General features: G+C 39.2%; 2 protein-coding genes across 3 annotated transcripts; both read right to left on the reverse strand.

Annotated features, from left to right (window-relative positions):
• Positions 1-5,320: 5,320 nt before the first annotated feature.
• emx2 (empty spiracles homeobox 2) lies at positions 5,321-8,777 on the reverse strand. The gene is made up of 3 exons (XM_028468179.1): positions 8,042-8,777; positions 6,890-7,074; positions 5,321-5,704 (listed from the first exon to the last, which is right to left on the reverse strand). Exons 1-3 carry the CDS (start codon positions 8,430-8,432, stop codon positions 5,537-5,539), a joined length of 744 nt encoding a protein of 247 aa, XP_028323980.1. The 5' UTR covers positions 8,433-8,777; the 3' UTR covers positions 5,321-5,536.
• A 3,579-nt stretch (positions 8,778-12,356) lies between these two features.
• Positions 12,357-25,558, reverse strand: eif3s10 (eukaryotic translation initiation factor 3, subunit 10 (theta)). Of its 2 annotated transcripts, none has more exons than XM_028468178.1 (22): positions 25,372-25,558; positions 21,750-21,940; positions 21,531-21,667; positions 21,258-21,421; positions 20,822-21,021; positions 20,451-20,659; positions 20,001-20,172; positions 19,513-19,617; positions 19,321-19,419; positions 19,125-19,241; positions 17,784-17,969; positions 17,313-17,660; positions 16,674-16,778; positions 16,473-16,586; positions 16,260-16,382; positions 16,034-16,187; positions 15,730-15,911; positions 14,690-14,790; positions 14,110-14,618; positions 13,640-13,769; positions 13,340-13,554; positions 12,357-12,572 (listed from the first exon to the last, which is right to left on the reverse strand). In XM_028468178.1, exons 1-22 carry the CDS (start codon positions 25,418-25,420, stop codon positions 12,391-12,393), a joined length of 3,792 nt encoding a protein of 1,263 aa, XP_028323979.1. In that variant the 5' UTR covers positions 25,421-25,558; the 3' UTR covers positions 12,357-12,390. The 2 variants fall into 2 exon arrangements, with proteins under 2 accessions (XP_028323979.1, XP_028323978.1); XM_028468177.1 differs by having other exon boundaries at positions 13,640-13,772.
• Between the last annotated feature and the right edge of the window lie 1,880 nt (positions 25,559-27,438).

Raw genomic sequence — 27,438 nt, forward strand, 5'->3', positions numbered from 1 at the left:
AATGTTTGGAGCTTGAAACTTCAGACGATGGGAGGTCGACAATTGCTCTCTCCTGAGCTGCTGGATTTGAGGGAAACACTTATATGCAAATGAAACCATGTCAAATTGCAGCTTAAATTGCCTCCATGATAGAAAAGAAATGCTGGGAGTGAGTGGGATCCCAGCAACTCATATAAGGAACAATAATGCACTGGAAATTGCTGTTTACGACTGCAGCCAATGTAAGTAAAAGGAGGAAAAGTCCCTAAATGTGATGGACTTGCTAAAGCTTCCAAAGACTAAGATGCATAAGGTGTGTAAACACTGGGGATGAGGGATTATGGGATAGGAGAGGGCATGAGGTAAAAAAAGGGGGGGGGGGGCATCTGCATGTGCAGGTGGAAAAGTTTAGTGTTTCTAAATGGAGGAGCAGGATGAATATTTCATTGTGGGCCAGTCATTTGTCACTTGTAGGTCTGTGACATGTCTTGATCATATGATGTCCACGCGGTGGTGAGCCAATCCTGTGCTGTGTGAACCCTGGTTCTGTCAGAGCTGCTTGTAATGTGGCCCCTTCATCCATTAACATCACACTTTATTGCCATGCCTTCAGTCTGCCTGTACCGCAATCTGGCCTGGTTTTCAATATTTTCAAAGCAAAATTATAAAAGCAGAGAGTTTGGTGTTGTAATGGTTACCTTTTTTTCTGTTTGTCATAATCTTTGGGTTTGACCAATTTAGACTATTTGTATTAGCTAGAGCAGGGGTGTCAAACTCATTTTAGTTCAGGGGCCAAATATGGACCAATTTGAGCATATAAGTGGGCCACAAAATGTGTTTTTTGTGGGAAAAAATGCATATTCAACATTATTAATGCCTTGGTTTGCACTTTCACGATATATAAATGATAAAGTATTCGAGTATATCCCTGTAGGATCTTCACTTAAATATACCTGATTTTGGTCATTTATGGACATTTTGTGGAATAATTTGAGAAAATTCTGCAAGATTTTAAAAAAATTATGATTAAAAATGACGACCGTTGTGTGATATAAGAACTGGAAAACACTCTGCAAATAATTGAATTTTAGTATTTGGAAAGGCTGAGATATCTACAAATGAATTAGTTGGTAATTTACAAAATGTTTTATGTTTTTGTTTTTTTCTTTTTAACATTACTTTCTCGAGCAGACCAGATTTGGGCCCCGGGCCTTGAGTTTGACACACATTAGAGGGATTGGTTCGGTCAGCGTATAGGCCGAGTGGCCTTTAAGACAAGCTTGTAAAACTCCCATTTACCATAATTGACATTATTTTTACAATAATTGTAATTGTTGCTGATAGTTTTGGGTTAAATATATGCACAGTTATCTGTAAATAAACAAATCGGAAATGTATATACTTTTTTTTTAAACCAAATAATTCCTTCAAAAAAAATATCCAAAGTTTTTGAGTTTATTTTTTAAATTGTGTGTTGTCTTCAATTGCTTAAAAAAAAAATCATAAAATTTTTTAACGTTTATTACAAGAAGCTAGCAAAAAAAAATCTATTATACTCAGTATACCTCTACTAAAATATTTTAAATATATGTATTTGTATGCAAATAAAATGAGTATGGTTTGCGCTTTATTTATTTTTTTTGTTTGTTTTTTTTAAAACATTAATTCACAACTGAAAAATACACCCCATTACTACAGTGTACTGTGTATATATAATACTGTGTGTGTGTGTGTGTGTGTGTGTATATATATATATATAACGAACACCTAAAAAATGAATAAGTATTTAACCTAAGAAGTTTTTAAAATAAAGCCTCAAACGGATTAATTTAGAGGATTTTGTCGTGTTGCGTTCACGGCCCGGTGGGGGTGTGTGTGTGTGTGTGTGTGTGTGTGTGTGTGTGTGTGTGTGTGTGTGTGTGTGTGTGTGTGTGTGTGTGTGTGTGTGTGTGTGTGTGTGTGTGTGTGTGTGTGTGTGTGTGTGTGTGTGTGTGTGTGTGTACCCGGCGGCTGATTGCAATAATATGCTGCGTTTGGGAAACACAATCATCAGAGCATCAAGGCTGCAAACCGTCCTCATCGTTATTAATATTGAAGACAGAAACCGAATCCAAGGCTGAGATGTTTAATTTATTATTGTGTAATCTATTTGAAGTGTGATTGGATGGTAATTGCTCATTAGTGTTTGTATATTTATCGCTGCACCTTATGTCGAGGCCAAGGGAATTGTGAAGGCTTCATTCTCTCGTTTCAAGGATCAATTTCAGAGGCAATTTGGGAAACAGGGCAGATCAAATTAGGCCTGGGGTGGCTTTGGTGTCCCGGCCTGTGGGTGGGGGGGCACTGCCACCACACACACACACACACACACACACACACACACACACACACACACACACACACTTTACTTAAGCCACTTCTCCTAACTTAGGAAACAGCAGCTCGATCAATTATTGACTTTGTGCTTTAAACAGAAACCCATGTCCACCTCATCCCTCCCTCTGCTACTATTCACATTAGTGGTGTCAGCGGACGTAATTATAGCGACTAATGGCAGATTAGAGGTTTTGGGTCAGTGGGGTCATTTGATAGGACTCACTACTCTTTTCAGTGACGGATAATCATTTCACCTCGTACAATAAATGTTTAATGTATCGAACAATGTGTGAAAAACGGTATGTGAGGAATGTTAAGGTGGATACTTCAATTGTTCGTGTAAAGTGGACAGAGTAAGTTTTTTTTGTTTTTTTTTTACAAGGCCACAGTTTGTGCCTGGGGCCCATGGGTTCAGATCAGCGGGTCACCGAAAGGGCCCGCGGCAGGTCCTTGAACGCACCGTGTGAGGATTCGACACGTGCGGGCCTCAAAATGTTTGAAGTGCACATATATATTCATGGTACCTCTGCATTAAACTGTGCATTAAACTGTTAAAGAATGTAAAACAAATAAAATAAAATAAAAAAACACAATATCCATTTATTTAAAATGCGTGTCCTATAATTATCAATAAGGAGCATATTAAAATTAAATCATACAATTTCACTAAACGGTTTTTCAGTGCAAAATTTAAGGCAAACGAATAAAATCTAAATACTAATACATTGTTTTCAGAGCGTGTGTTGAATGCCTTACAAGCACTGAATTAAATTAAATTAACTTTAATTTAATTAGATAAAATAAATAAAAATGAAGTCTAAAAGTGTCACCAAAATCAACTGTGTTAAATGAGTTTTGTCCACAATGGCACACACTGAAAAACAGGGGCTGGGGGAGCAAACAGGGGGGGTTCGTGCGCCAAATTTGTTTGCAGCGGATCAAGGCTCACCGCCTCCACTGCACTTTCTTTATCTTAATTCCAACTTGAAAAGATATAATTATCTAGTTTGAACAGGACTGCTATCAAATCCTTCTTTATAGGCAGGGTGGGGAAAAGCTCGAGTGGATTGTGAAGCTCTGAGCCGCTCCGTGTTGCCCGAGATAGGGAGTAATGAAGTTGTGGAGTCCGGAGATACAAAGGGCATTAACCTCATTAGCATGAAACCTTTTCTTCTAACTATTGTGGGACCCTTTCATTCCTCTAATCCCCCCTATTTCAAAGCTGGGTTTGTAATAAAGCTTTTAGGTTTTTTTTTTTTTTCTTCTTTTTCAAAGCTAATAGTATTCTCTAAAGATTTTTATTGCTGTTATAATCTATGGACCGATTAGGAATTCCCTATATGACATGCCCTCCAACCTAAACCTGGAAAACTGCTTTCTGTACTTTAGGAAACAATTAAACACGCACCTGGCTCACACAAAGAGGATTTAAAATAAATAAATATACATTTATTTTTAAAAGAACTCTTGCCTTTTTATTTTGTCTGATTATTACTATTGTTATTTTTCATTTGTGTATTTGTTTGTTTGAAATGAGTAAATAGACTTCTTTCCCTCAGTCCAAAGCAGCAGCTTGCAGCAAAGATGGAGCCCACAAGACAAGATATGAAACAAAGATCCCATTTTGCAGCACATTGCAACCTTCTCTTATCGCAACGCGAGGGGTAGTCAGATTGTACTAAATTATGTCCAACCAAACCCCTTGGATCCGTGGATTAAGAGATTAAAGTGGACCACTGGGCAATGCATCCCCTTTCCCCCCCTCCCTCATATTACTCGCATGATAATTGCCCAGACTGATTTGCACTTTCACAAAAGCTTGTGGGGACTCTTTGTAGCAGAGGCTGCTGCTGCAGCCCCGGACCAATAAAGCCAGTGCAGCCTGAGACTGGGAGGACGACACATGACACGCTGCGGTGCGCATGCCCTGCGCTCTCCTCCATGCGTAAAACCTCTCTCTGTCACATTAAAGTCCAAAACCTTCCACATAAACAGCACAGAACAGGATCGCACATACCCAAAGGTCTCCATTTTGCAATTAAAACCCTGCACTACAGCGCGCAACATCGTGATAAAACTTTATTGACAAAATATTGACAAATACATACTTCTTGGAAGTATACTTTGTGTTAAAATTGTAGCAAACTTAACACAAACACAAAAAATTATTTACATTCTGTAAAAGAAGGTCGAGCAGAAACAATAGTTTTAGCATTTCTGTACATGGAATACGCTCAGTGCTTTTTCTCTGGTTTTTTTTTTTTTTTTTTTTTTTTTTTTTTTTTTAGTCCTTCGTGGAAACGTTCAGTGTTGAGTACAGCGACACAATTAGGTAAAGCTTTCTGGGTTAAGGGGACTCAGCCCTGATGACACCATGCCCCCCCTGGATGTAATTCAGATTTTTAAAAATGTTGGTTTTTCAGCCATCCAAATAATGCAACTTTTGTTTCCATTTTTTTTCTCTTCTTTTTTTAAAAACACTATAACGCAGCACTGCTACTTCAAATGTCGTCACGATCACTTTTACACGAGAATCATGAATTAAAGACTGCACAATCTGTAAAAAAAAAAAAAAAAAAAAAAAAAAAAAAAAACTTAAAAAAGAAAAAAGTACGACATCTCTAGGGTGGAAACTAGAGAGAAAAACGAAATTGATGTGTTTTTTCTTTCTTTCTTTCTTTCTTTCTTTCTTTCTTTCTTCTTCTTCTTGGTTTGTGGAAAAATAGTCAAATTAAATTAAAAAAAAAAAAAAAAAAACAGCTACCCAAAAACTATATCATGCATTTCAAGTTTTACAAAAGCAGTTTGGTGTTTTTTTGGTATTTGGAGAGGAAAGTTGTGTTTTTAGTTTTAAAAAGAAAGAAAGAAAAATGTCGAAGTGCAAAACGTCCAATGTGAATTTGGTGGTGGGTGGAGGGGTTCAGCTAAGCGGACTGAGCTTGTGTCAGCCTCATTTTCCTGGAGGTTTTTTTTTTTTTTTTTTTTTTTTTTTTTTTGGACTGACGGACCTCTGACAGACACACAGACAGCAGGTCCAGTCGGGTTTCTCTCACCCACAGCTGCCGATCTTCAGAGATGTGAAATGTGACATTGGCTTTGTTGTACCCTCACGGCCTCTCCACGTCCTCCTTCATCCAGACGCTCAAATATAGTCTTTGTCTCCGCGTTGCGCTTTTATTTTTTAATCGTCCGACGTGACGTCAATTTCCTCCGGACTCGACTGTTTCGTCGCAAGTCTCCACCGGTTTATGTGATGCGATCCTTTCTTCTTCTGCTGAGACTCCGAGCCCTCCTCCTCCAGCTTCTGTCGCTTAAACTTCGTCCTCCGGTTCTGAAACCACACTTTGACCTGAGTGAGATGAAGAAAAGACTGGTATCAGTATCACCAGAAAAAAACCAGTACATTTACCACAGTACAAAACACACTGCATGGGACAGCAGGTGGTCAGTGGGACAAAGGGTGCAAAAAAGGTTCAGCGCTCACAATTTGTCCCATAATCAAATGAAAATTAAAATAACAATAATGCACTAATTTTGCAACTTTTAAGAATAACACAATAAATCACAAGCTTTAATTTAGTAGGGTTAAGACAATTAAAAAGTCAATATAAAGTAAAGTGTTGGTTATGGAATGTATATTCTGAATAATAATAATAATAATAATAATAATAATAATAATAATAATAATAATAATAATAATAATAATCAACAAAAATAAATTTGCACAATTTGTATTTTTATTTTTAAGTCAACACTTCATTAATCGAGCGTCACGTCTGTTATTTATTTATTTATTTATTTATGGTGAGATTTTCTGACAACGTGTGTGTTACAGAAATAAAGCATGTGTCACATATCTGACATATCTGTAGCCTATATCGTCGCTCGGTATAATCGGTGCTGCTGTCGATAATAAATGATCAGCCCTTGCTTTGTCGCTCCTTTCAGCTCCTAAACAGCGACTGAGGTGCGTTTAATAAGCCTTCAGTGCGCTAATTGAAGTAGGTGATGGTTCATTTCTCCCTTTAGCTGCTCCAAAGGAGGCAGCGGACAAAAGACAGCGGCCGATGGGCTCAAACGGCACCTTTAAATATAGGATTCGGGGAACCCCCCCTCCTGCCTTTGTGCTGCCTGTCCCATAAAATTGTTAACTGGTTAATTTAGCCCCTGGTTTAAAAAGCACATCCCCCCCCCTTCCTGAAAACAAAGTAATTCAACCCCTCCTGAAACGAGGTTAGGCCTGTACAATGAGTGTGGATTTGATCCAACCTTAAGCCTCTGCCATTGAGCACAGTGTGAAGTATTTAAAGGCTGCTTATTTCGAATTATAGCGCAGTTATACGGTGCGTAAATACGCACGGTGGCACAAAACAAAGACAGGACTGAGGGAGGGGAAAACTGTACCCTACATGTAATAATATCAGCACCCACATGTGAAACTAAATATGGCCATTAATGAAAGACTTAAAGATAAAAACCCAACACCAGTGGAGTCAGAAAAGCGCAGGTGGAGTTCAGGTAAAAACTTCCTCACCTGAGTTTCTGTGAGGCTAAGGCTGTGTGCGAGCTGTTTCCTCTCGGCTCCCACCACGTAATGGTTTTTCTCAAAGGCGTGCTCAAGCCGCAGGAGCTGCGAGGGGGAGAAGGCTGTCCGGATCCGTTTGGGCTTTCTGGCCAGCGCGTTGTGCAAAAGGAAACTCTCTGGACTCGTTTCATTACCTGCAAAACGGACAGAACATGGATATCCTCAGTATTTAAATGATATATCACCTGTCAGGCCTTTACACACACACACACACACACACACACACACACACACACACACACACACACACACACACACACACACACACACACACACACACACACACACACACACACACCTGAGAAACAAAGAGGCCTGAGCACAACGATTAAAAACACAGTCTGCTGAGGCCGAGAATTAAAAAAAAAAAAAAAAAAAAAACAGTCTGAAGAGGCCATCATCAAAATCATTGCAAAAATATAATTAATTTTTTCCTTTTTATTATTTGTTATTTTCAGTGTCTCCGAATTAAAATGGGAATAAAACAAAGAAAATGATTGACCTTAAAATAATCATCTAATAATAACTATATCTAACTATTTTAATTTATCCCCTAAAATGTCATAAACTTAATTATGAATAACGTTTTTAACCATTTCATTATTTGAACTGACATTACACGAATTGAAACATTTTTTTTCATTCTTTTAAAAAAGTTTCAAGGCCAGAAAAAAAAAAAAAACTACTAAAAGCAGAATCGAAATAAACAACAAAAAAACATTTCAATTATAATTTAGGTTTGAGTCTCTAAATAAGCTTTGCATATTAGCACAGCGGAAAATTGCATTTTTGTGATTAAAAATACAATTTCTAGAAAGTTATAAAAATATTTATAGCTACAAATAACGCTTATTATTTAGGCTTATACCGGTAGGCCACAGCTTAACGGTCTACAAGCTTGTTAGAAACTAAATACTTCAAGGCTTTCAAATTATTTCATTATTTGAATTAAAGTAAAAATAATTCCCTTGAACATCAAAGTGAAATATTTATTGAAATAATAGTTTGGGTTTGGAATTTAAATGCGTTTATTTAGCTTTGTTTTGTTTTTTTCTGTCCATAATGAAAACCCCTGTGCGTAATGGCTGCCATGGAACTTACCTTGAAATCTGTGTCCCAAGTACCTATATCTGTGTAATAACCAGGGGTAGAACGACGACGGGTCTCTTTGCTGGCTGGCAAAAAGCGGGTGAGGACCGTGAGAAGAAGAAAGCGGGTGAGCGGCTAGCGCGTGCGGAGGGGCCACCGGGTGCACGGGGACGGCGGAGTTCTGCTGATGAGAGACCGCCTCAGCGAACACCAAGTCCGGGTTAGAGTAGACACCCCTGCCGCCGGAGTGGAAGCCGTTGAGAAACGGGTTCATCTGGCCCGAGTTTGCATAGCTGAGAGCGGCTGGCCTGATGGGCTCCTCGGAGCGGGACACCGGTACCGGATTATCCTTCGCCACTAAAGACTCTATCGTAAAACACCTCTTGGGTGTGGGTTGAAACATGGTCAGATATAGTCCAGATTCCCCCAGTTTAAGGTCAAAGTCGTCGCGTGCTCTTTTCTAAAAAATAAAAAATAGTCCACAGCCAAAAGTTAGTGCAGCGCTGTCACCCAAAAAAAAGTGGGTAATTTAAAAAAAAGTGTCTCTGCTACTCCCGGACTAATCCATGGATGTGATCGCTTTCCTCGGCGGGTTGGCGGGGTTATTGGCGCGGGCAGGTTTGTTAGTTCATGAGCCTTAATTAGCGCTGGAGCTCCACAAACAGCTTCCTCTGAAGAGTGGAATGGCACATGGTGATGTGATTGGCCGCCGCTGCTGCTGCTGCTAAAGCTGCTGCTGCTAAAGCTGGTGGAGAGCAAGACGCTTAAAAAGTGCGTCAATGGAGGGAATAAGGGGAGAGGCGGACTCAAACACACTCTCTCTCTCACACACACACGCACACACGCGGTGTGTGTGTGTGTGTGTGTGTGTGTGTGTGTGTGTGTGTGTGTGTGTGTGTGTGTGTGTGTGTGTGTGTGTGTGTGTGTGTGTGTGTTCTATAGCAGCAAATTACTTTTAATTAAGCACAATATTGTTGCGCAAACATGAAATCAGCGTTTTGGAGTCTTTACACACACCAATGTCACTTTACGCACACCATGATGTCACTTTACGCACACCATACTATCACTTTACGCACACCAAAATGTCACTTTACGCACACCAAAATGTCACTTTACGCACACAATAATGTCACTTTACGCACACCATAATATCACTTTACGCACACCATAATATCACTTTACGCACACCATAATATCACATTAATGTGTGCCTGGTGTATTCCTGTTTTTTCCACATTTTTCAGTTTTTGTGGGATAATTTAGTTTTGTTTTGTTTTTTGTTCAGAATTATTTCCCATACACATATTGTATAGATTCAGTGGTTTTTATTGGACACTTCAGTGCATGAGGTTACCCGCACAGTGCGCGCACAGGGGGCCTCCGACAGAGGAGCCACATGCAGTCACATCACATCCCTGTGCAGGGTTACAGTTTATAGAGGAATTTATTGATGCAGCCATGGAACGTGAAAATACCAGATTTTTAGTTTTACTGGTAATCTCTTCCTTTATAGCTGAAGTAGTTTTCTTGTTCTTTATTATTATTATTATTATTATTATTATTATTATTATTATTATTATTATTATTATTATTATTATTATTATTATGACAAAAGTTTTTATTTCGGTATTTCTCTGTAGAATTAAAAAAAACAAAAAAAAAACAGTTTAATATAAGAATTAGCCGTCTATTATATTATAACATATTAGGCTATGTTTTTTTTTATTTTATTGATGCCATTAGCCACGTCAAGTCATCAAGAATGTGGTATATTTTTAATGAATTTAAATGTAACAAGCAATGAGCATAAGTTATTAGTTATTACTAATAATAATAATCTCTATTATTACTTATAATAATAATAATAATAATAATAATAATAATAATAATAATAATAATAACCAGTTTCCCTTTTGCTTGTTGCACAGACTGATTTATTTCTAAGTTCACATTGACTTCAGTTTAATTTACGCGGACGTGTGTCTGTATTAAAAGCGTCCACAGGTCCACCAGCTGCTTTCTGTTTTTAACACTGAGTGCTTGTTTATGTCAGCCTGAGTTTAAACCCTCCCAACTCGTGAATTTGTCGTGGATTTTCGATCCTTTTGGTAATATTTTACTGACCTCTAGCGGCTGCTGAAGGAAGTGACAGACCGATGGATTCTCTGTGATTGGCTCGGAAATGTTTCCTGGAACAAATGTTCATTGTGATAGAATAACATTTACTGAAGTAAGGGTTTTTGCTGAATTTTGGAAGATGTTCCTGTGTGTGTGTGTTTCCCACAGTCCAAAACATGGGAAATTGATTGGAGTCTAAAATGCCTGTGGATGAATGGTGGTATGTTTGTGTTCACACTATAGCAGGGGTGTCAAATTTATTTTAGTTCAGGGGCCAAATACGAACAAATTTGATCTCAAGGAGACCACAGAGGTGGGGAATGGAACCATTTCCACACTAGTGCTACTTTACATTTCCATGTATAAATGATATAAATGTTGGGGACAGATTTCTGTCCCCAATCTAAATGTGTTCAATACAAAAAAAATTTAAAAAAAAAAAAAAACAGGCAAAATATTAGCCAATTCTATCATTGTATATGGGGTCTACCAAGCCAGTGAAAACACAAAACAATAACAAACAGGAAAAAATATGCATTATTTTGTTTTCCTGAAGAACATAAGAAAACAAAAATCATGCTAATTGTGTCAATGCCTTATTAAGCTTCATTATCCAAAGCAAAATATATAATTTATTCCAGCAAAAAAAAAAAAAAAAATTACCCAAATGCTTTATTAAATATAAAAATCACTGATAATGGGGCATATGTAAAAATGTCAACCTTGATGACGACCACATAAATATAAACTGATTTACCAATTATTTGGCAAGGCTCCCTATTTTATTCATTGCAACATTATTAGACTAAGGACAGATTGCAGGGTTTGATGCACCCTAGTATGTAGTATATAAGGCACCGACAATATCCAACCATTAGGTGACAGGTACGGACTATGTGTATTACATCTGGGGATATCTTGTCAAATATTTAGAGGATTGAGTAGGATTTCTTTAAAAATGAGGTTTTAGTTCTACTTCCAAATAAATCTGTTGAAATTTTTTTTTTCAGTATTATTTTGCAATGAAACCAATATTTGTTTTGATATAATAGTGATTTCAAATTACTCCCAAATTCTGCTTAATTTCAAGAAATAATTTCTATGAAAAGTTTATTTTTTTAAATATCCAAAGTCTAGAGGTTAAGCAACCATGGAAACGTACCAGATATTTTACACCAACAACTAAATTATTTGGTAATTTACCATTTTCTCAGCCACTTTTACTTTCCTCTGCAGGCCAATTTGGATAAAAGGCCATATTTGGCCCCCCGACCTTGACACGTGCACAATAAGTGACAGGAGTAGAGATCATTTTATATAATCTCAACTATGACCCCAGATCAGCCGAGTTACATTTCTTTCATCAAGCTCAAAAATACTTCCCAGTGGTCACTAATTCCACCAAATAAAATAACGTGAAAAAATAGTTTCCAACTTTTTTGGTTTTTAGATTTATTTTTGCAACGGCAAGTTAAAAAAAATAAATAAATAAAATTTTTAAAAAAAATCATTGTTATTTTTAAATCATGTGAACATAAACACTTAACCTTGAAATAAAGCTCCTCCTCCCTACAAACCAGTTTGCTAAGTATATTAGAAAAGGTCCATTTACTTTTGACATTTTTTATTGTATTTATGAATTTATGTACTGGTGAACATCAAATGAATGTACAACTGTTGAGCAACCAGCAATCTTTATTAATAAAGGCTTTATCTGTACACATGCAACCTGGGCTGATGCCTCGACTGCAGCAAGATAGAAGCACACTTAAGGAGATCAGGAGAGATCAATGAATACTCTAAGCATGCACATAAAATGAATCAGTAGGATGTTTGGATGGATGAAGAGCAGACATCACTGCTACAACACGAGGTGAGACTCATGTGCTGTGAGAACACGGAGCAGAAATATCAAAAGAGGCAGTTGGTGATACAGATTGCATTGAATGTTAGAGCAGGTTGATAGATCCTGATACAGCAACACTCCTGACCACTGGGGTGCAGCAGTACTGAGTGAGGGGGGGCTCTGTAGCCCACATGAGGTTATTGATGGTTTGGATTAGAGGATAAAAAGTGAAAGCTAGAGTTTTAGATGAAGATAAATGCAACAAGGGAATTTTCTTTCTTACAAATTAAATTTAAAGAAACAACACACAGGCATCCGAACGCATGTAGCCATAACAATAATGTTGAAAAGTGGCTGAACTTTTTAACCAATTTTAGGAGGGAAGAGATAGAGGTCAGCGGCGGACAGTGGTCCAGCCATCATCATCCGTCTCGTTCTTGCGTCGAGGAACTTCTTTGTCGGTGTTCCAAACCCTCTCTCTACCTCCATCCTGCTCTGAATCCCTGTCCCGTTCCTGGGGTCGCTCTCTTTCCCGCTCTTCACGTTTCTCTTCACCTCCAAAACGCCAAGAACTGCCTGCAATTAGCACAAGAATGAGGACGATAATATTGGAGATTTTACAGGCTTCATAAATGGGTACATTGATTTGGTAAATAATAATGTAGTAACACTGGCCCCTGGTGGCAAATGTAAAAACTGCAGAAAAAGCATCCAGATGAGGAAAAGCAGCAGCATGTATGCACATGTGATAGTGGGATAAAGTTCATCTAAATCAGGGGTGTCAAACTAATTTTAGTTCAGGGGCCGAATACGGATTGATTTGATCTTAAGTGGGCGATAAATTATAGGCGGAATAAACAATTGTATCTTCCTTGTGCCCCAGTGCACTTCCACGTATTTAAAGTATGTAAGGCACCGACAATATCAAGCAACAAGTGACAGATGGCCTATGCAGGATCCTAAATTTCCTTGATTTTGTGACCAATTTTTATGTAATTTAGGAAAAGTTTGGGGAATAATTTGAAGTAAATTGTAAGACTTTGAAAAAATTCAGAGTACTTGCAACAATTTCAAGTATAAAATGATTGTCAGCCTGTGATGTAGGTTTGAAAAACTGAGTTCTGGAAGAAAATAAATGTGCCAGTTCATTGAAATGTATATTTGGAGGTTCTGAAATATCTACATCTGAATGAGTTTATGATTTACTCATGTTTTTGCTGTCATTTTTTACTTTCTCCTACAGGCCAAATTGGGAGCTTTAAAGGGCCAGATTTGGCCCCCAGGCCTTGAGTTAGACACACTAAACCCTAATCTTTAAGATATATCTAAAACAAATTGCTTACCCTCATCTCGGTCTCTTGGTGGTGGTCTTTGTTCACGATCATCTCGACGCCGTTCGACGCCACGGTCTCTGCGTTCGTCCTCGCCACGATCACGTCGTGGGTCGCGGTCACGACGGTCGTCGCGGTCACGACGGTCGTCACGATCCGTGCTCTCTTTGCTGCGAGAATCCCGCCAGCCGGAGTCCGTACCTCCTCTCCTCCAGGGGTTCTCCTCTCTGTGAACAAGTGTAACAATAACCAGGATTCAGCCTCTGAGGTCATCGTTTAATCAGTAATTGTAGTCGGGACGATAAAACCCACTTGACTGGACGACGCTCCTTGAAACGGTCTCCAGATCTGTCGTCTTCCTCTCCATCGCTACCGTCCTGGGTGCCACCATGTGGGGGCCCCCAGCTGTCCTCTCTAGCCTTCTCTCGCTCACGCCAACCCCCTGCAACAGGACACAGTACAAAATAATATGAAATACACTATTACTTATGTTTTTTAAACTTGCAAAAACAAGTAAATGATAACTAACAAGTACCAATATAAAAAACAAGTGGTGTGTTTATCAAACTGTCAAATTACATTTTTCAATGTACACCTAGTGACCTTTACGTGCTATACTTAAGTTAATGCAATTAAATGGTTTTTAAAAAGACATGATTTAAAACATTAATTTAAAATTTTTTTGGATCAGTAAGATAATCTTGCAGTGGAATATTGTGATATATCTCCACATAGATTTTTTTTTTTCTTACAGGTCTGTCCTTCATGAGCTGCAGACTTACCAGGTCGGCCCAGAGGCTTCCAGGGCTTAGCGTCATCTCCGCCGCGGCGTGGCCCATCATCATCTCCTCCTCCTCTCCTTGGAAACCAGTCGTCATCAGCACCACGTCTGGAGCCCCTCGAATCATCCATGCCTCGGCGGGAACCTCTGTCGTCATCAAAGCCACGTCTGGGGCCGCGGTCATCATCAAAGCCTCGTCGTGGGCCACGATCTTCATCCATGCCCCTCCTTGGCCCGCGGTCACTGTCAAACCCTCTGCGTGGTCCACGATCATCTTCCAATCCTCTGCGTGGTCCACGATCGTCATCAAAGCCACGACGAGGAGCACGATCATCATCAAAGCCACGACGAGGGGCACGATCATCGTCAAAGCCACGACGAGGGGCACGATCATCGTCAAAGCCACGGCGAGGGGCCCTTTCATCTCCACCACGACGAGGGCCTTCTGAGCGTCTGACGGAACCATCTTTGTCCTCCTGCTCATCTTCTCTGCCTTCCTGTCGCCACTCCCTGTGAGGAGCAGCTTTAGGGTTAGAGAAGCCAAGCAAAAAGAGACAAAAACTAAAGACACTGCCACGCACTTGTCCGGCACTGCACGGCGCCATTCTGATTCTCCCTCTGTGCGCTTCCTCCATCCTCCTCCTCCTCCTCCCCCACCTCCTTCTTCTTTCTCAACAGGTTCCTGTAAAAGCAGAGCAAACTAAGGCACACGTCCTACATGCTTCAAATACTATACAGGCTGATTGACCCATTTTGTCTCAAAGTACCAAAAGAAAGAAGTAGACAAATCACCTACTCTAAATGGCCTCTAAGTATTTATTTATTTACAGGAGCCCCGACTGCATGTTAGGCTTTTTTAAAATTCCCTTCCACTCGCCATTAAAACTTAAGTCAACATATAAAGTTTTATGATGAGCAAGAATTTTCTGATTTTTTCTGTGAATAATTTTTATCCGACCCTCTCTCACAATAACATTCGTCCACTCAATAATACATCTTGTGACGTTTTAATGATGGGTTATCTTGTTGCACGATATGTCATCTCACCTTTACTCAATAATAACTCTTAGTTAAGAATTCGTGTCAGAAATTACTTTGAAAGCATTTATTTTAACTTCAATCTAATGTTTAGTTACACGTCATCAATTTCCTTGAACATTATTCCTAAAAAGACCAGCAACGTTACAGTGGACAGATTTCGACATTGCACTAACCGTATAACAAGAAATCAAACTCTGAAAATGCTTGTTGGTGTAGCATTAAGATGTCACTATTAGTAATTTTTACTACAAATCTGCACATGGCTTCAGCAGAACAAGGAAGAAACCTTCAAACAGGGAAATCGACGCTGCCATTTTAACAATTTTTAACCTCATAGAATCAGGAGGAGTTACGTGAATGGAACACTTCAGTAATCATTACGTTACAGTAGGTGAAACATGTCGCCCTCCACAAGCATGCGTTTAAAGTACTTTTTACATCGTTGGCAGCTTCCTCTCATTCCTACTAAAGGTTACATAAAGCAGTCTATCAGTTGAGTTCTTTGTCATGTGAGGTGAGTATCCCTTTAAATGGAAGAGACAAACCTTAATGTGACCACTTCAATCAGCCTCCTTCATACCTTGGGTTTTTCTTCAGGAGGAACTCTCCTCTCCTCCTCCCGGCGTCGTTCTCGCTCCTCGATCTCCTGCTGACGAGCACGCTGCTTTCTCTCCTGCTCCTCCAGCTTACGCAGGCGGTCCTGGTACTCCCTCTCTTCTTCTTCTCGCTGCTCTTGTTCCAAGCGCTCACGCTCTTCTCGCTCTGTGAAAGAAAGCATTTCTGTTCCATCAAATATTCCCATTCCTAATTGTGAACCACAGTCTTGAGACTCAGTGCTCATATGAAAATGGCTCCAAGAATCACACGTGGTCTCACTGCTTTACCCTGCTTCAGCTGCTCCTCATGGATGCGTTGGGCTTCCTCTTCTTTCTGGCGGTAGTAAGCGTTGCGCTTGTCCTCCTTGCGCTGCCTCTTCCTGTCTTCCAGGCGTTGCTTCCTCTCTTCAACCAGACGCTCCTGGAATGCTTTTAGTTTTTCCTGCAGGAAAAAAAACGAGCATGACTGTGCTGCTCCTCTGATGGCAGCAATAACTCTACTGAATGATCATACCTCATAGATGAAGCTACGGGCAGCGGTTATTTTAGAGAGGAAGTTTTCTTTGTCTTCCATCATCCTCGACATGCGCTTCTTATGCTCCAGAGCCTTCTCACGCTCCACTTTCATGTTGCTGATCTACAAGGACACAAAGTTACACTGAAACTGTGGACCTTCTGGAAGGCAAATGATTAGTTCTTGGTTTGTGTAACCTTTGAGTTTTCTTACCCTTTCCTCCTCCTGAAGCTCCCAGAGCTCCATATCTTTGACACGCTGTTCCTCATAAGCTTTTTTAATGAGAGGGATCTCCTCCAGACGCTTTGCCCTCTCAAAGTAATCGATCTGAAAGAAACAGAAGGAAAAAAAAATTAAATTTTGTTTAGTTTTCCATTTAGTTAGTATTGGAATATGAATCATTAACTCATTTACCTTTTTCTCTTGGTTCTTTAGACGTTCCTGAAGTTCTTTCTTCTCCTTCTCCAGCTGTTCCACCTGTTTCGCCATGATGAAGTCTGGATCCAGTTCCTCTAGATCCTACACAAAAAGCACTCCGAATTACATCCAGAATCAAGTATTAGCTCTGGTAACCCAGTTCAATGTTGGAGCCAAATTAAATATTACTAATTAAAAAATAAAAGATTCATGAGACTTTTAGTTTTTATAATTTGGCAAAGAATTTTTGTTAGGGAGACTTTTTTTAATCCCATTTATGCTAAAATACAACTATGGACAAATAGTTTTAACAGTACTTTGTATTTTATGCACATGTCAGCACATACTGAAGATGATTATGGATGTAGGTGATCCTGCATTATTTACTGGGCCAGGGGAGTGCAATGTGTCTCCCCTCCTGCAATTCCCTCACAAATAATAAAATACAAATACATAAAATCTGTGCTCATTATTAACATACATCGTTTTTGTAATAGAACGTTTTTATAACTTGCAATTATTTTGAAATTGTGTAAACAGTAGTGTATATGTAAATTAGTGTAGAAAACTTGAGTAAAGTAAAAGAGCCCTTGGAGGGAAAATATGAACTTGAACTCATTCGTCAGCAAGTCACACCTCAATATCGATATCCTTGAAAGCTTTGGCTCCAAGTTCAGTTTTCTTGATTTGTTCCAGTCGCTCACGGACCGTCTTCTTCTTGATTTGCTCGTGCTCCTGCATGATGCGCTCCTTCTCGCGCTCCTTGGCCTCGAGCTCCAGACGTTCCTGCTCTGCCTTGCGCACCTTCTGCATCTCAGCCTCCCGCTGCTCCATCTCCTCCTTCTCTCTCTGGATGTTCAGGCTCTCCAGGCGTTCCTTGCGCTCCTCGATGGTCTGTCTACGAGCCAGGATCCGCTGGTGATCCTTGCGGGCATTTTTCTGATAAGCAGCGATGGCCAACTGGCTCTGCTCCTCACGCTCTTGCTGAAAGGTTTAAAGAACATAAAGTGATGGTAACTTTAGCAAATGTCGAGATAAAAAATTGTTAAAGCCTGAAATGTATTACGTCTTGTTTAATTGTTAAAGTCAACATCAGGCAGAACTAACCAGTATGGAGGCAGGCCTGATGATGTGGATAGCTTTGGCCAGAGAAGCCGACATGGCAGTGAGCTGGTTCCTGATTTGCTCTGATGGCATGTTTTGCAGGAAGGGCCCAACAGGAGCATCCTCTTTGGTTGAGTAGTTTAGATCAGAACCAAAGCTTAGAGTTCGGGAGGAGTGATCAATTCGGACCTTAAAACAAAATCCAAATGTTAACTCACTGCAAAGACTGTTTCTTACTGTTTTAACTCACTCAGTGCCATTGACGAGATAACTCGTCATTTGCGTTTTTTTCACAGTTACTAGAAAACTCCCTGGTGGAGGTCCCTCATCAATATCTAAGCTGTAATGTCATGTAGTGACCAACTGGTGCCCTGAAGGTGGCAGCACTGCACCTTTAGATGAGAGATTAGCCACTGATGCCACCATTAGCTGGGGGGGAGAAGCAGGAACGAGTGGGATTTTGGCGCTACGGGGTGATATAGTGAAGTATCCAGCAGCTCACAGCACCACATACTAACGATTATTGATAATGTTGCAATCATGAGATAAAACCATCAACTAACCGAGCCAAAACCGTCATTGCTGCGTGTCGGGAGGAAGAGGAAATTACATCTGTGTGATCGACGGGGGGTGGGTGGGCCTCAACTGTGAGTCAGATAGCAAAATAATAGGTGACATGTAGGTGGTATCAGCGCACCTTTAGATGCAGAGCTCAGATGAAGAGGAAATGAGTTTACGAGACAAAAAATGGCGCCACGAGAGATGATATCGATGATCCCACCAGCGCACACCCGACCAGAGCATGTGTGGAACTTTAGTCGACTATTGGAGAGCGTGGCGATGAGATAAAACGATTAAAAAAACAGTGCAAGCAGTGACACTCGGCATGTATGGGAGGAAGAGGAAGTTGCGTGTATGCAGACTGATGGGAGAGAAACGCCAAAAAACAGTAAGAAATCCATTCAACTATGACCCAGATAGCAAAATAATAATAATTTTCTCAACAAAAGCCCTGTATCAGTGGGGTTTTTTTGTTTTATATAAGGAAACAATGAATTGTCAAAAAAAAAAAAAGCTTTAAAGTCACTGACAGGGTTTTCTCAGCTTTTTGCTCTGACACTGAGGATTTGTGTAAAACAAAAACTAAAATATGATGAAAGTAAAGGCTTCAATCTTTCAGAATCTGTTTTCAGATCTCATATTGTCATAATACAAAGTATTCTATGGGCCTTTAAAAATCAGTCAAAATGCTCAAAAACGGCTGGCACTGATGGGGGTAGAAATTCTGAAAATGGCTGGCACTGAATGAGTTAATTACCACTCGTTACTATAGAAACTACCTACCTGCAGGTCACAGTGCCGTGCGGCATCCACAATGGAGCGCTCCAGCTGGAAAGCATCCACGAACGGGACAAGGGAGGCCAAACGGCTAAACTCGATGCTTTGATAAATCTGAGCAACCTTCAACCAGAGAAGAATGTAGAAAGATTAGCAGTGAAATCATTACAAAGTAGAGAGGATCAATAAAAGTGAGAACTACCTGCTGTAGGAGCCTCAGGATGGTGTTACCCTGCAGGTGTGGAACGTATTGCTGCAGATCAGACTCCTTCTCAGCCTGATCTCGTACCCAGTTCAGCACCTAAAAACAAGAGATCATAGTTGAGTAAAATATTAGAAATAAGTATGATAATAACGCTTCCTTTTTCCAGTGTCACATCACCGGATCATTTACCTTCGTCACTCTTCCACTGAGCTTCAGAGGATGAAAGTCTACTTCAAGCCAGTTGTACAGTTCTTTCACTTCAGGGACAATATACTGCAGGAGGTTGAATCTCACCTAAAATGCAAATCAGGCAATAAAACCAATCACCGTCTTTACACCAGTACACTAACAGTGAAGCAGGCTTTCCCAACCACTGGCTCCCACTATCAGGCTTTGGAATGCTTCTGGGTTTAAAGTTTAGGTTTTCCAACATATTTTGTCATTAAAAAATGCATAAGCACAAAATCAAGCAATTATAATCAAATGAGACTGAAAATTAGTTTTCTATGAGAAATAGAAACTCGCTGCCACCACTGAGGGACTAAAAGATTGCAACTGAATTTTTTTTTTTAATCCCAAAGTAAAGTATTAATGTGTGATAAGATTAAATGTTCGCTTTCTTTAAACTACAAACATGTTAATAAACACCATGAGTCTGGAAAAGGTTGAATAAATACCATGTCATTGATGAGAGACTGGCGAGTCGGGGGCGATTGCAGACCCAAAAGTGTGGCCAGCCTGCGATGTTTCTCCACAATGATGCCGTCCATGTCAAGCAGGCGGGCAATGTCGGTACGCTCAGGGGTGATGGGAATAGACAGTGTTGCCAGTAGGACTCTAGTGGACATCCTGACCATCAAAAAAGAAACATGTTAATGATTTTATTTATTTTATGTAGTGCTTGATCCTGTTCAGGGTGTCAGCTCCAGCTCTCAGTGGGTGCTGTGTGGGGGGGTACACCCTGGACAGGATGCCAGTCCATTCCATGGTAAGCAAAGCACAAATACACAACCACCTACATTCCCATTCACTTCTACAGGCAATCTTGAGACTCCAATTAACTCAAAATACAGATTTTTGAATTGTGGAAGGATTCAGAGCACTCAGAAAACTGAAGAATGTTCTACCTCTGCATCTCATCTTGGGTCAGATTCTTTCTCATCTCCCTGGACAAATGGTAGAGTCGATGGAGAGTGCAGGCATGGAACAGAGCATTCCCAGATTTCCAGAACACAGTGGACACCTTGTTGTAGTAGTTGGCCATCAGCTGTGGTTTGGGGGGCTTCTTGGAAAGAGCAAACAGCCCATGGATGTCCTCGACGGCTTTGAAAGCCTCCTGATCAAACACATGACAAAAAGTGCATCAGTGCTGTGCTTGATTATCTTAATGCCAAAAAACAGAATACAAAAAGAAACATGCAAAATTATATTTCAGAATATACAGATTTAAAATGACTAATCCAGTATTTATATTTTCTTAGCGACTCAAGTCACTAACCTGCCAGAGCTCCATGCTGATGGCACTGTCCAGCTGCACCAGGCGTGTCTCCAGGTGCATGGACTGGCTCTCTGGGTTGTTGAGGTTTATGGCTGTGCTTTGGTTGTGGTGACGCTGAATCTGGCCCAGATGCATGCGCAGATTGTCGCACAGTTTACGGAATTCTGCCTTCCGGGTGTACTGGAGGCAAAACTTGAAAGCTGCAGAAACAGTGAATGTATATTTTCTCAGAATTGGATGGAACGCGTTTTGTCTTTGACTCCTGACTCAGAGCTCAAGTTGTTTTTTTCCTTCTCATCTAATCAAGAGTTTAACTGAAGCTTAAAACAAAAGTTCAGTTTCAATAATGCGTTGGGAGGTTTTGAAGCAAAGAAAAGTCATCTTAATTTGCAATAAACACAATACCTTCATACTGATTAAAACCTTAGTTCACTACCTTGTTGAGCAATGTCATGGTACAAGCGCTCCACTTTGGAGTTGTTCCTCAGCAGGTCCAGGCACTGACGATAGGATTCCCACAGGAACTTCACCCAGGGAGTGAGAAGCAGGCGATCAGTTCGATCCTGTGTGTCCTCTCCACTCACAGCGCTCAGCAGCACACTGAAGTTACAACAAACATGCTCAATCAATAACAGCTGTAAAACTTTGTCAATTTAAAAGTGTGAAAAAAAAAAACATTTCATCATTAAAAATGCAAATGCAGACTTACCTCTCTGGGGTCTGTATATTATCCAAATCCTCAATGTCTAATACCATCTGCTGGGATTCCCCCTTGGCCGTCTCTGTCTTCTCCTCCGCCAGCTTCAGGTAAGCCCTGACCACATCCTCTAGAGATTTGATGTTCACCTGCAATTACAATATTTTACATTAGTCTTTTCCTCAAAAACAGGTTATGATGTGCAGGCATCCAGATGTGACCAATCCACACCTGCTGACAGATGTTCTTGTACTGGTAGAGACCCTCTTTAGCCAGGTGGCTCTTGCGGAGGTCCACGCAAAGCTCCAGGTATTTGAGCATAATGGGTTCGTGGATCTTCTGCCATGTTCGATGCTTCTTACTCTTGATGACATCATAGAGGACATCCAGAGCTGGCTGCTTCTTGCCAACCTCCAGGAACTCTGCAAAGGTAAAGAGATCACAGGTCACCAGATTGTAAAAAAACAATAAGCGGTCCCCACCTTCTTCCAAAGGATGTTGACTTGTACATGGTTAAAGTCGACAGCTTTCTCATCGACAGAGCATTGAACAACATAATAAATCTGTTATTATTAATAATAATGTTGATGATTACATGGCTGCTCTGCATAATTAGGCAGTCAAACCTTCACTGCATTGTATTTAGAAAATCAATACTGGGAAGCAGAACCGCTAATTATAATCGGCACCCAAACAAAAATAAATTTGTTGGGCTCTCATTCAGTGATATTTTGTCTGCAGAATCATTTATAAGAATAAAATAGATGACACAAATATTAGAAATTGGGGAAAAGTATTATTTTTTACAGTTCTTTGTAGATCGTAATAAAATTTTAACTTCTTATAAAGAGAACTTTTAGAATATTTTAGTTTTTAACTTTAAAAATAGGGGAAATGCATCATTTTTATTGGTTTTAGAAGTGGAAATTTGTTGTTTATGCAACATTGGACAGAATCCTTGTCAGCTGTAGTTTACTGTTAGTCACCAGCCAATAACACATCATCTTTATATTTAGCCTAAATGACAGGAAACACTAATAAATGGAATAAGTTCTTTATTGCTGCAGACACACAATAGTAAGTCAACACATAAACTAGACATGCAACAATCCTCAATAATGTATTGAACCATTCAGTACAGCATCAACAGTACAATACTGACTTGTAAACTACATTTTTATTTTATTGTGTGCTTGACTAGGTTCCGCGCATTGTACTTCTCTCTAAATTGGCTTTGACTGCGTGCCTGAGTGTGCCTGTGAGTCAATGCTCAGGGAAGAAATAAAACACGCCAAGTGAGTTACTAGCCAATCACAATGAGCTTAAGTTTGGCGAGGCTGACAACGTTATTTATTTTCAGCATGGCCAATAGTGAGAAGCCACTACAGCTTGGGAAGCGTGAGAACATTTTGCTTTCTCTGTAAATATTGTTTGACACATACGGTCGATTTAAATAGAAACACTTCCAACATGACTTCACATCTGTGGCGCCATTGCCCAGCAACATCATTGAAGCAAGGCGATCAAACATCAACCAAAAAGCAACAGTCCTGCATCAGTGCCTTTGTTCATTATATATTCATCACCATAGATTTTCAGCCATTATTTGAAACGTTTAATTAAAAAATTCAATTTAAGTTTACTGAAGTACAGGTTTATTTATTGAAAGCGGTGAATTTTAGTTTATTTTAATTTTGAATTAATATTTCTCTAGTTTGTATATGGGCTGCAGGGGTTAAGCACTTATTCTTTGGAAGTGTCATTTTATTTTCTATGTATTTCATAAAGTTGTGTTTATTTTACAGTATATTGCACAATACACCACATTCAGGGATGTGTATTCATTTTGTTTTGCTTCAAATTAAAATAAAAGGTTTAAAAAGGAAAAAAACAACTATTTTTCTTAATCTCTTGCTGTTCTTTAAAATGTACTTAAAACACTTAACACTGGAAACACTTTACGGGACCAGGCCATCAGAACTGAACCATGACAAAAAAAACTTATTGAACTGGGGGCTGACTATTAGTGATAGACCGGCCGTGTATCTGCATCGGCTGATGCGGGCTGCTGCGTTCGCCGATCCGCATTATTTACAGAGAGCAGAAATATTTTTTACTTGTTCTACATCACCTGTTTTCACTATATGTTCAAAAAAATTCTTGTTGTTCTACCTCACCTTTGTTAATTTTTTAAAACTTTTTTTTTTTAATAAATTGAGACTTGTACCATTTGTTAGCATCATTGTGTAATTTTCATGATGTAAATTGAGCAAAAGTAGAAAACTGGAAGTCCGTATCGGACAACGGCTAAGGCTGATGGGGGGGGGGAAAAAAAAAGGTATCGGCATCAGCCCTAAAAATTGGTCTATCCCTAGATTGTATTGTTGCATCTCTAGAATAAAGTGAATGAAACAAAATAAATATTTATATCAGTATTCTCACCAGGAATTTTTCACAGCATACTGAAATCGTGTAGTGCACGAACAAGCACCACTGGCATGGAAAAATTAGAAATTTATAACTGTTTGAGGGCCAAATTTAGTGTAAAAGCCCCAATACGCTACTGAAAAAGAAGCGTACGGGGCGACATCACCTAATAGGGGAGCAAAATTACAAGTCGGGGCCTCTACGCTCAACAGCACTGGCGAGAACCCTGGATATTATAATATATATGGATATACTAATATTATATATTGATATACTAATATTATACACAAACATCTACGTGGTGAGCTTCCAAAGCAAAATGATCCAATAGTAACACATACACATGTTGTATATTTAGTGATTTAACCTTCTCCTTGTTTACTCACCTGGTTGATGATAAATACAAAGTTTTATTCTGTTTATTGATTTACTATTTGAATGTTTATGTTGTTGCTTTTCTATATTGAGCTGCCAATGGTGGAATTAGAGCATTCTCGCTCATAAATATTGTAGCAACAGCTCTTAAATACAGCAGTAAACTTTTGTGATGCTTTTTATCCGACAATGTGAGTCCTGCTGTGAGTGTTCCCAACATTCCCACTGCAGCTGAAAGTAAGTAAGATCCAGTAGCTACAGGTTAAAACAGGATGAGGTAGCAGCTGATAACTTTGATCAAACCCCCAGGTTCACTTATACTTAACATTCAAATGAAATGTTAGACATAACAGTTTAGGAAAACAACAAAACAGCATTTCAAGATCTGCCAAGTTAGATTATCACTACCCAGAAATTTAAAAGTAAGTCAAGATTAAACCAATACCATTTCTTTTACAGCTCTAAATTAAGGTTTCACAGGGTACCTTTAATTTGCAGTTATTTAGGAGATTAAAAAAACTCTGATGTGATTTTCTTGAAAACATTTTGTTTGCCTCAGTCCATGCAATACATTAAGTGCACGATTAGGCCCATTATTGAGCAGGTAAAACCCGGTTTCGAGCAGAGCTGGCTTAAGCCATGTATCTCTGCCCCAACACTACTGAATGTGATGAAGTGTCATCAAACATCTCTAGTCTGCTAACAGCCTCTCGTACGTGATAAATACGGACATATTACACATGCTGGATATGGTTTGAAGGCCCCAAAGTCCGGGTAAGGACAGCCCTGTTAAAGCGTGTAGTAGCCGAATAGATATCTAGACATTTACAGATCCCACTAAAGATCAAAACTTAAAAAAAAACTTAACGACAACACATGTTTTAAAAGAACAATACCCTATACATTTATAAGTGTACAAAGGCCCGGTCAATACATGCTAACATGCTAACAAGGCCTCCACGCCTTTCACATTAACCTAGCAGCTAATCTCCGCTAGCGGTTAGCATGCTTGTGAGACCGCTAAGATAACCCTAAGTGTTTTTCTACTCACCGTTCGCTCGTTTGAGAGCATTCTCTGGCCGCTGGAAGTACGCCGGCATGTTGGTGGCGTTTTATCACTTCTCCTTATGGGATGACTTTACAGAAAAGCTCCTGATTTTCACCAGTCCATCCACGCCACGCACTCTCCGCCGCTGAGAGACCTCGTGAGCGGCGCGAAGAGGGTTGCCAGGTCAGACAGGACTCCGTCATCCTCCAGCTGCGGTCACGTCATCAACAGACTGGGGGCGATATACCAGGGGTCTGCAACCTGCGGCTCTGGAGCCTCATGTGGCTCTTTGACTCTTTTGCAATGGCTCCCTAAAGCTTTCAAAAATATTGAAATCAATAATTATTTTCTTACAGAGGGTATTAATGATTAATGATTTTGAAACCAAATAAAATCACGATATAACGATTTGTCAACCTGCAAAAACTCACTTCACGTCCTGAAACATCTACAGACCATTAACTTTTTCCTGCACCTGTGGTTAACTTTAAGTTTTAAATCCCTGGCAAGATAACTAAATCTACTAAAAGTCTATCCTGGACGTAAATATACATTTGAATTGTGTGGGGACAGATTGATTTAACTGCCAACATGCCGGCTAAATATGCATGCTTGATATGTGGCAAGAAATTAGTAATCAGCATGTGTTGACTGACATGTGTTGTCAAATTCAAGTTATTTTTGTAGGCCTTCAAATACATTATCTAAAAAAAAATTAATTTGTTTTCAAAACATTATTCAATATAATTTTAACTGTATAGAAATGTATACACTGTTGTTTTCATTAGAAAGGTTTTTTTTTTTTTTTTTTCCGGCTCTGACAATATGACAAAATGGCTCTTTTGAGAGTAAAGGTTGCAGACCACCGCGATATACCAACGCAGCGTCTCTCCCAGCATTATTCATAACTGGGAAACAAAGTAAATCACAAAATGGATAACAAAAATAAAAATCATAAAAAGCAAATCACAATATGACTCCAGAAAAACACAATGGGCCTACAAAATACACAAAACTACAATAAAAACACACAAAGGATAACATAAATGCACAAAATGACTCCAGAAACACACAAAGCGTCTACAAAATATATAAAATTACAATAAAAACACACATAGGACAACATAAATGCATAAAATGACTCCAGAAACACTCAGGACGCCTACAAAATACACAAAACTACAATAAAACACAAAAAATACAACGTGAATGCACAAAATGACTGCAGAAACACACAAGATGCCTAAAAAAATACACAAAACGACAATAAAAACAGACAAAGGATAATATATATGCACAAAATGACACCAGAAACACACAAAATGACTCCAGAAACACACGAAGCACCCTACAAGACACACAACACTACAACAAAAACACATAAATGCATAAAATGACTCCAGAATCACACAAGGCACCCTACAAAATACACAAAGTGACAATAAAAACACACAAAGTACAACATAAATGCACAAAATGACACCAGAAACACATAAAATGACACCAGAAAAACACAAGGCGCCTACAAACTACACCAAACTACAATAAAAACACACAAAGAACAACATAATTGCACAAAATGACTCCAGAAATGCCTACAAAATACAAAAAGCGACATTAAAAACAACAAAGGACAACATAAATGCACAAAACATAAATGCACAAAATTACTCCAGAAACACACGACACCTACAAAGTACACAAAACTACAATATAATAGACAAAAGGATGACATAAATGCATAAAATGACTCATCAGACTCATACAAGAACACATAGCAGGACAGAAAAATACACAAAATGACAGAACAATATATAAGACAATAACAAAAATTACAGAAAAGGACTCGTACAGCAAACAGGAAAAAAAAAAATGCACAACATGACTCCAAAAAAACACATTACAAGAACAGCAGGAAAATATAAAAATGAAAGGGGAAAAAAAATAATACAAAATTACAACAAAAACTCAGAAATCCTTTATTGTTTCCTGTATTATGGTTCAGATTGGTCATTATTCTAAATGCTGTCATGAATGTTAATGATGTGGCCCTCGAATCAGACAATCACA

Source organism: Gouania willdenowi, chromosome 15 (genome assembly GCF_900634775.1).
Source record: "Gouania willdenowi chromosome 15, fGouWil2.1, whole genome shotgun sequence".
NCBI classification, from domain to species: domain Eukaryota; kingdom Metazoa; phylum Chordata; class Actinopteri; order Blenniiformes; family Gobiesocidae; genus Gouania; species Gouania willdenowi.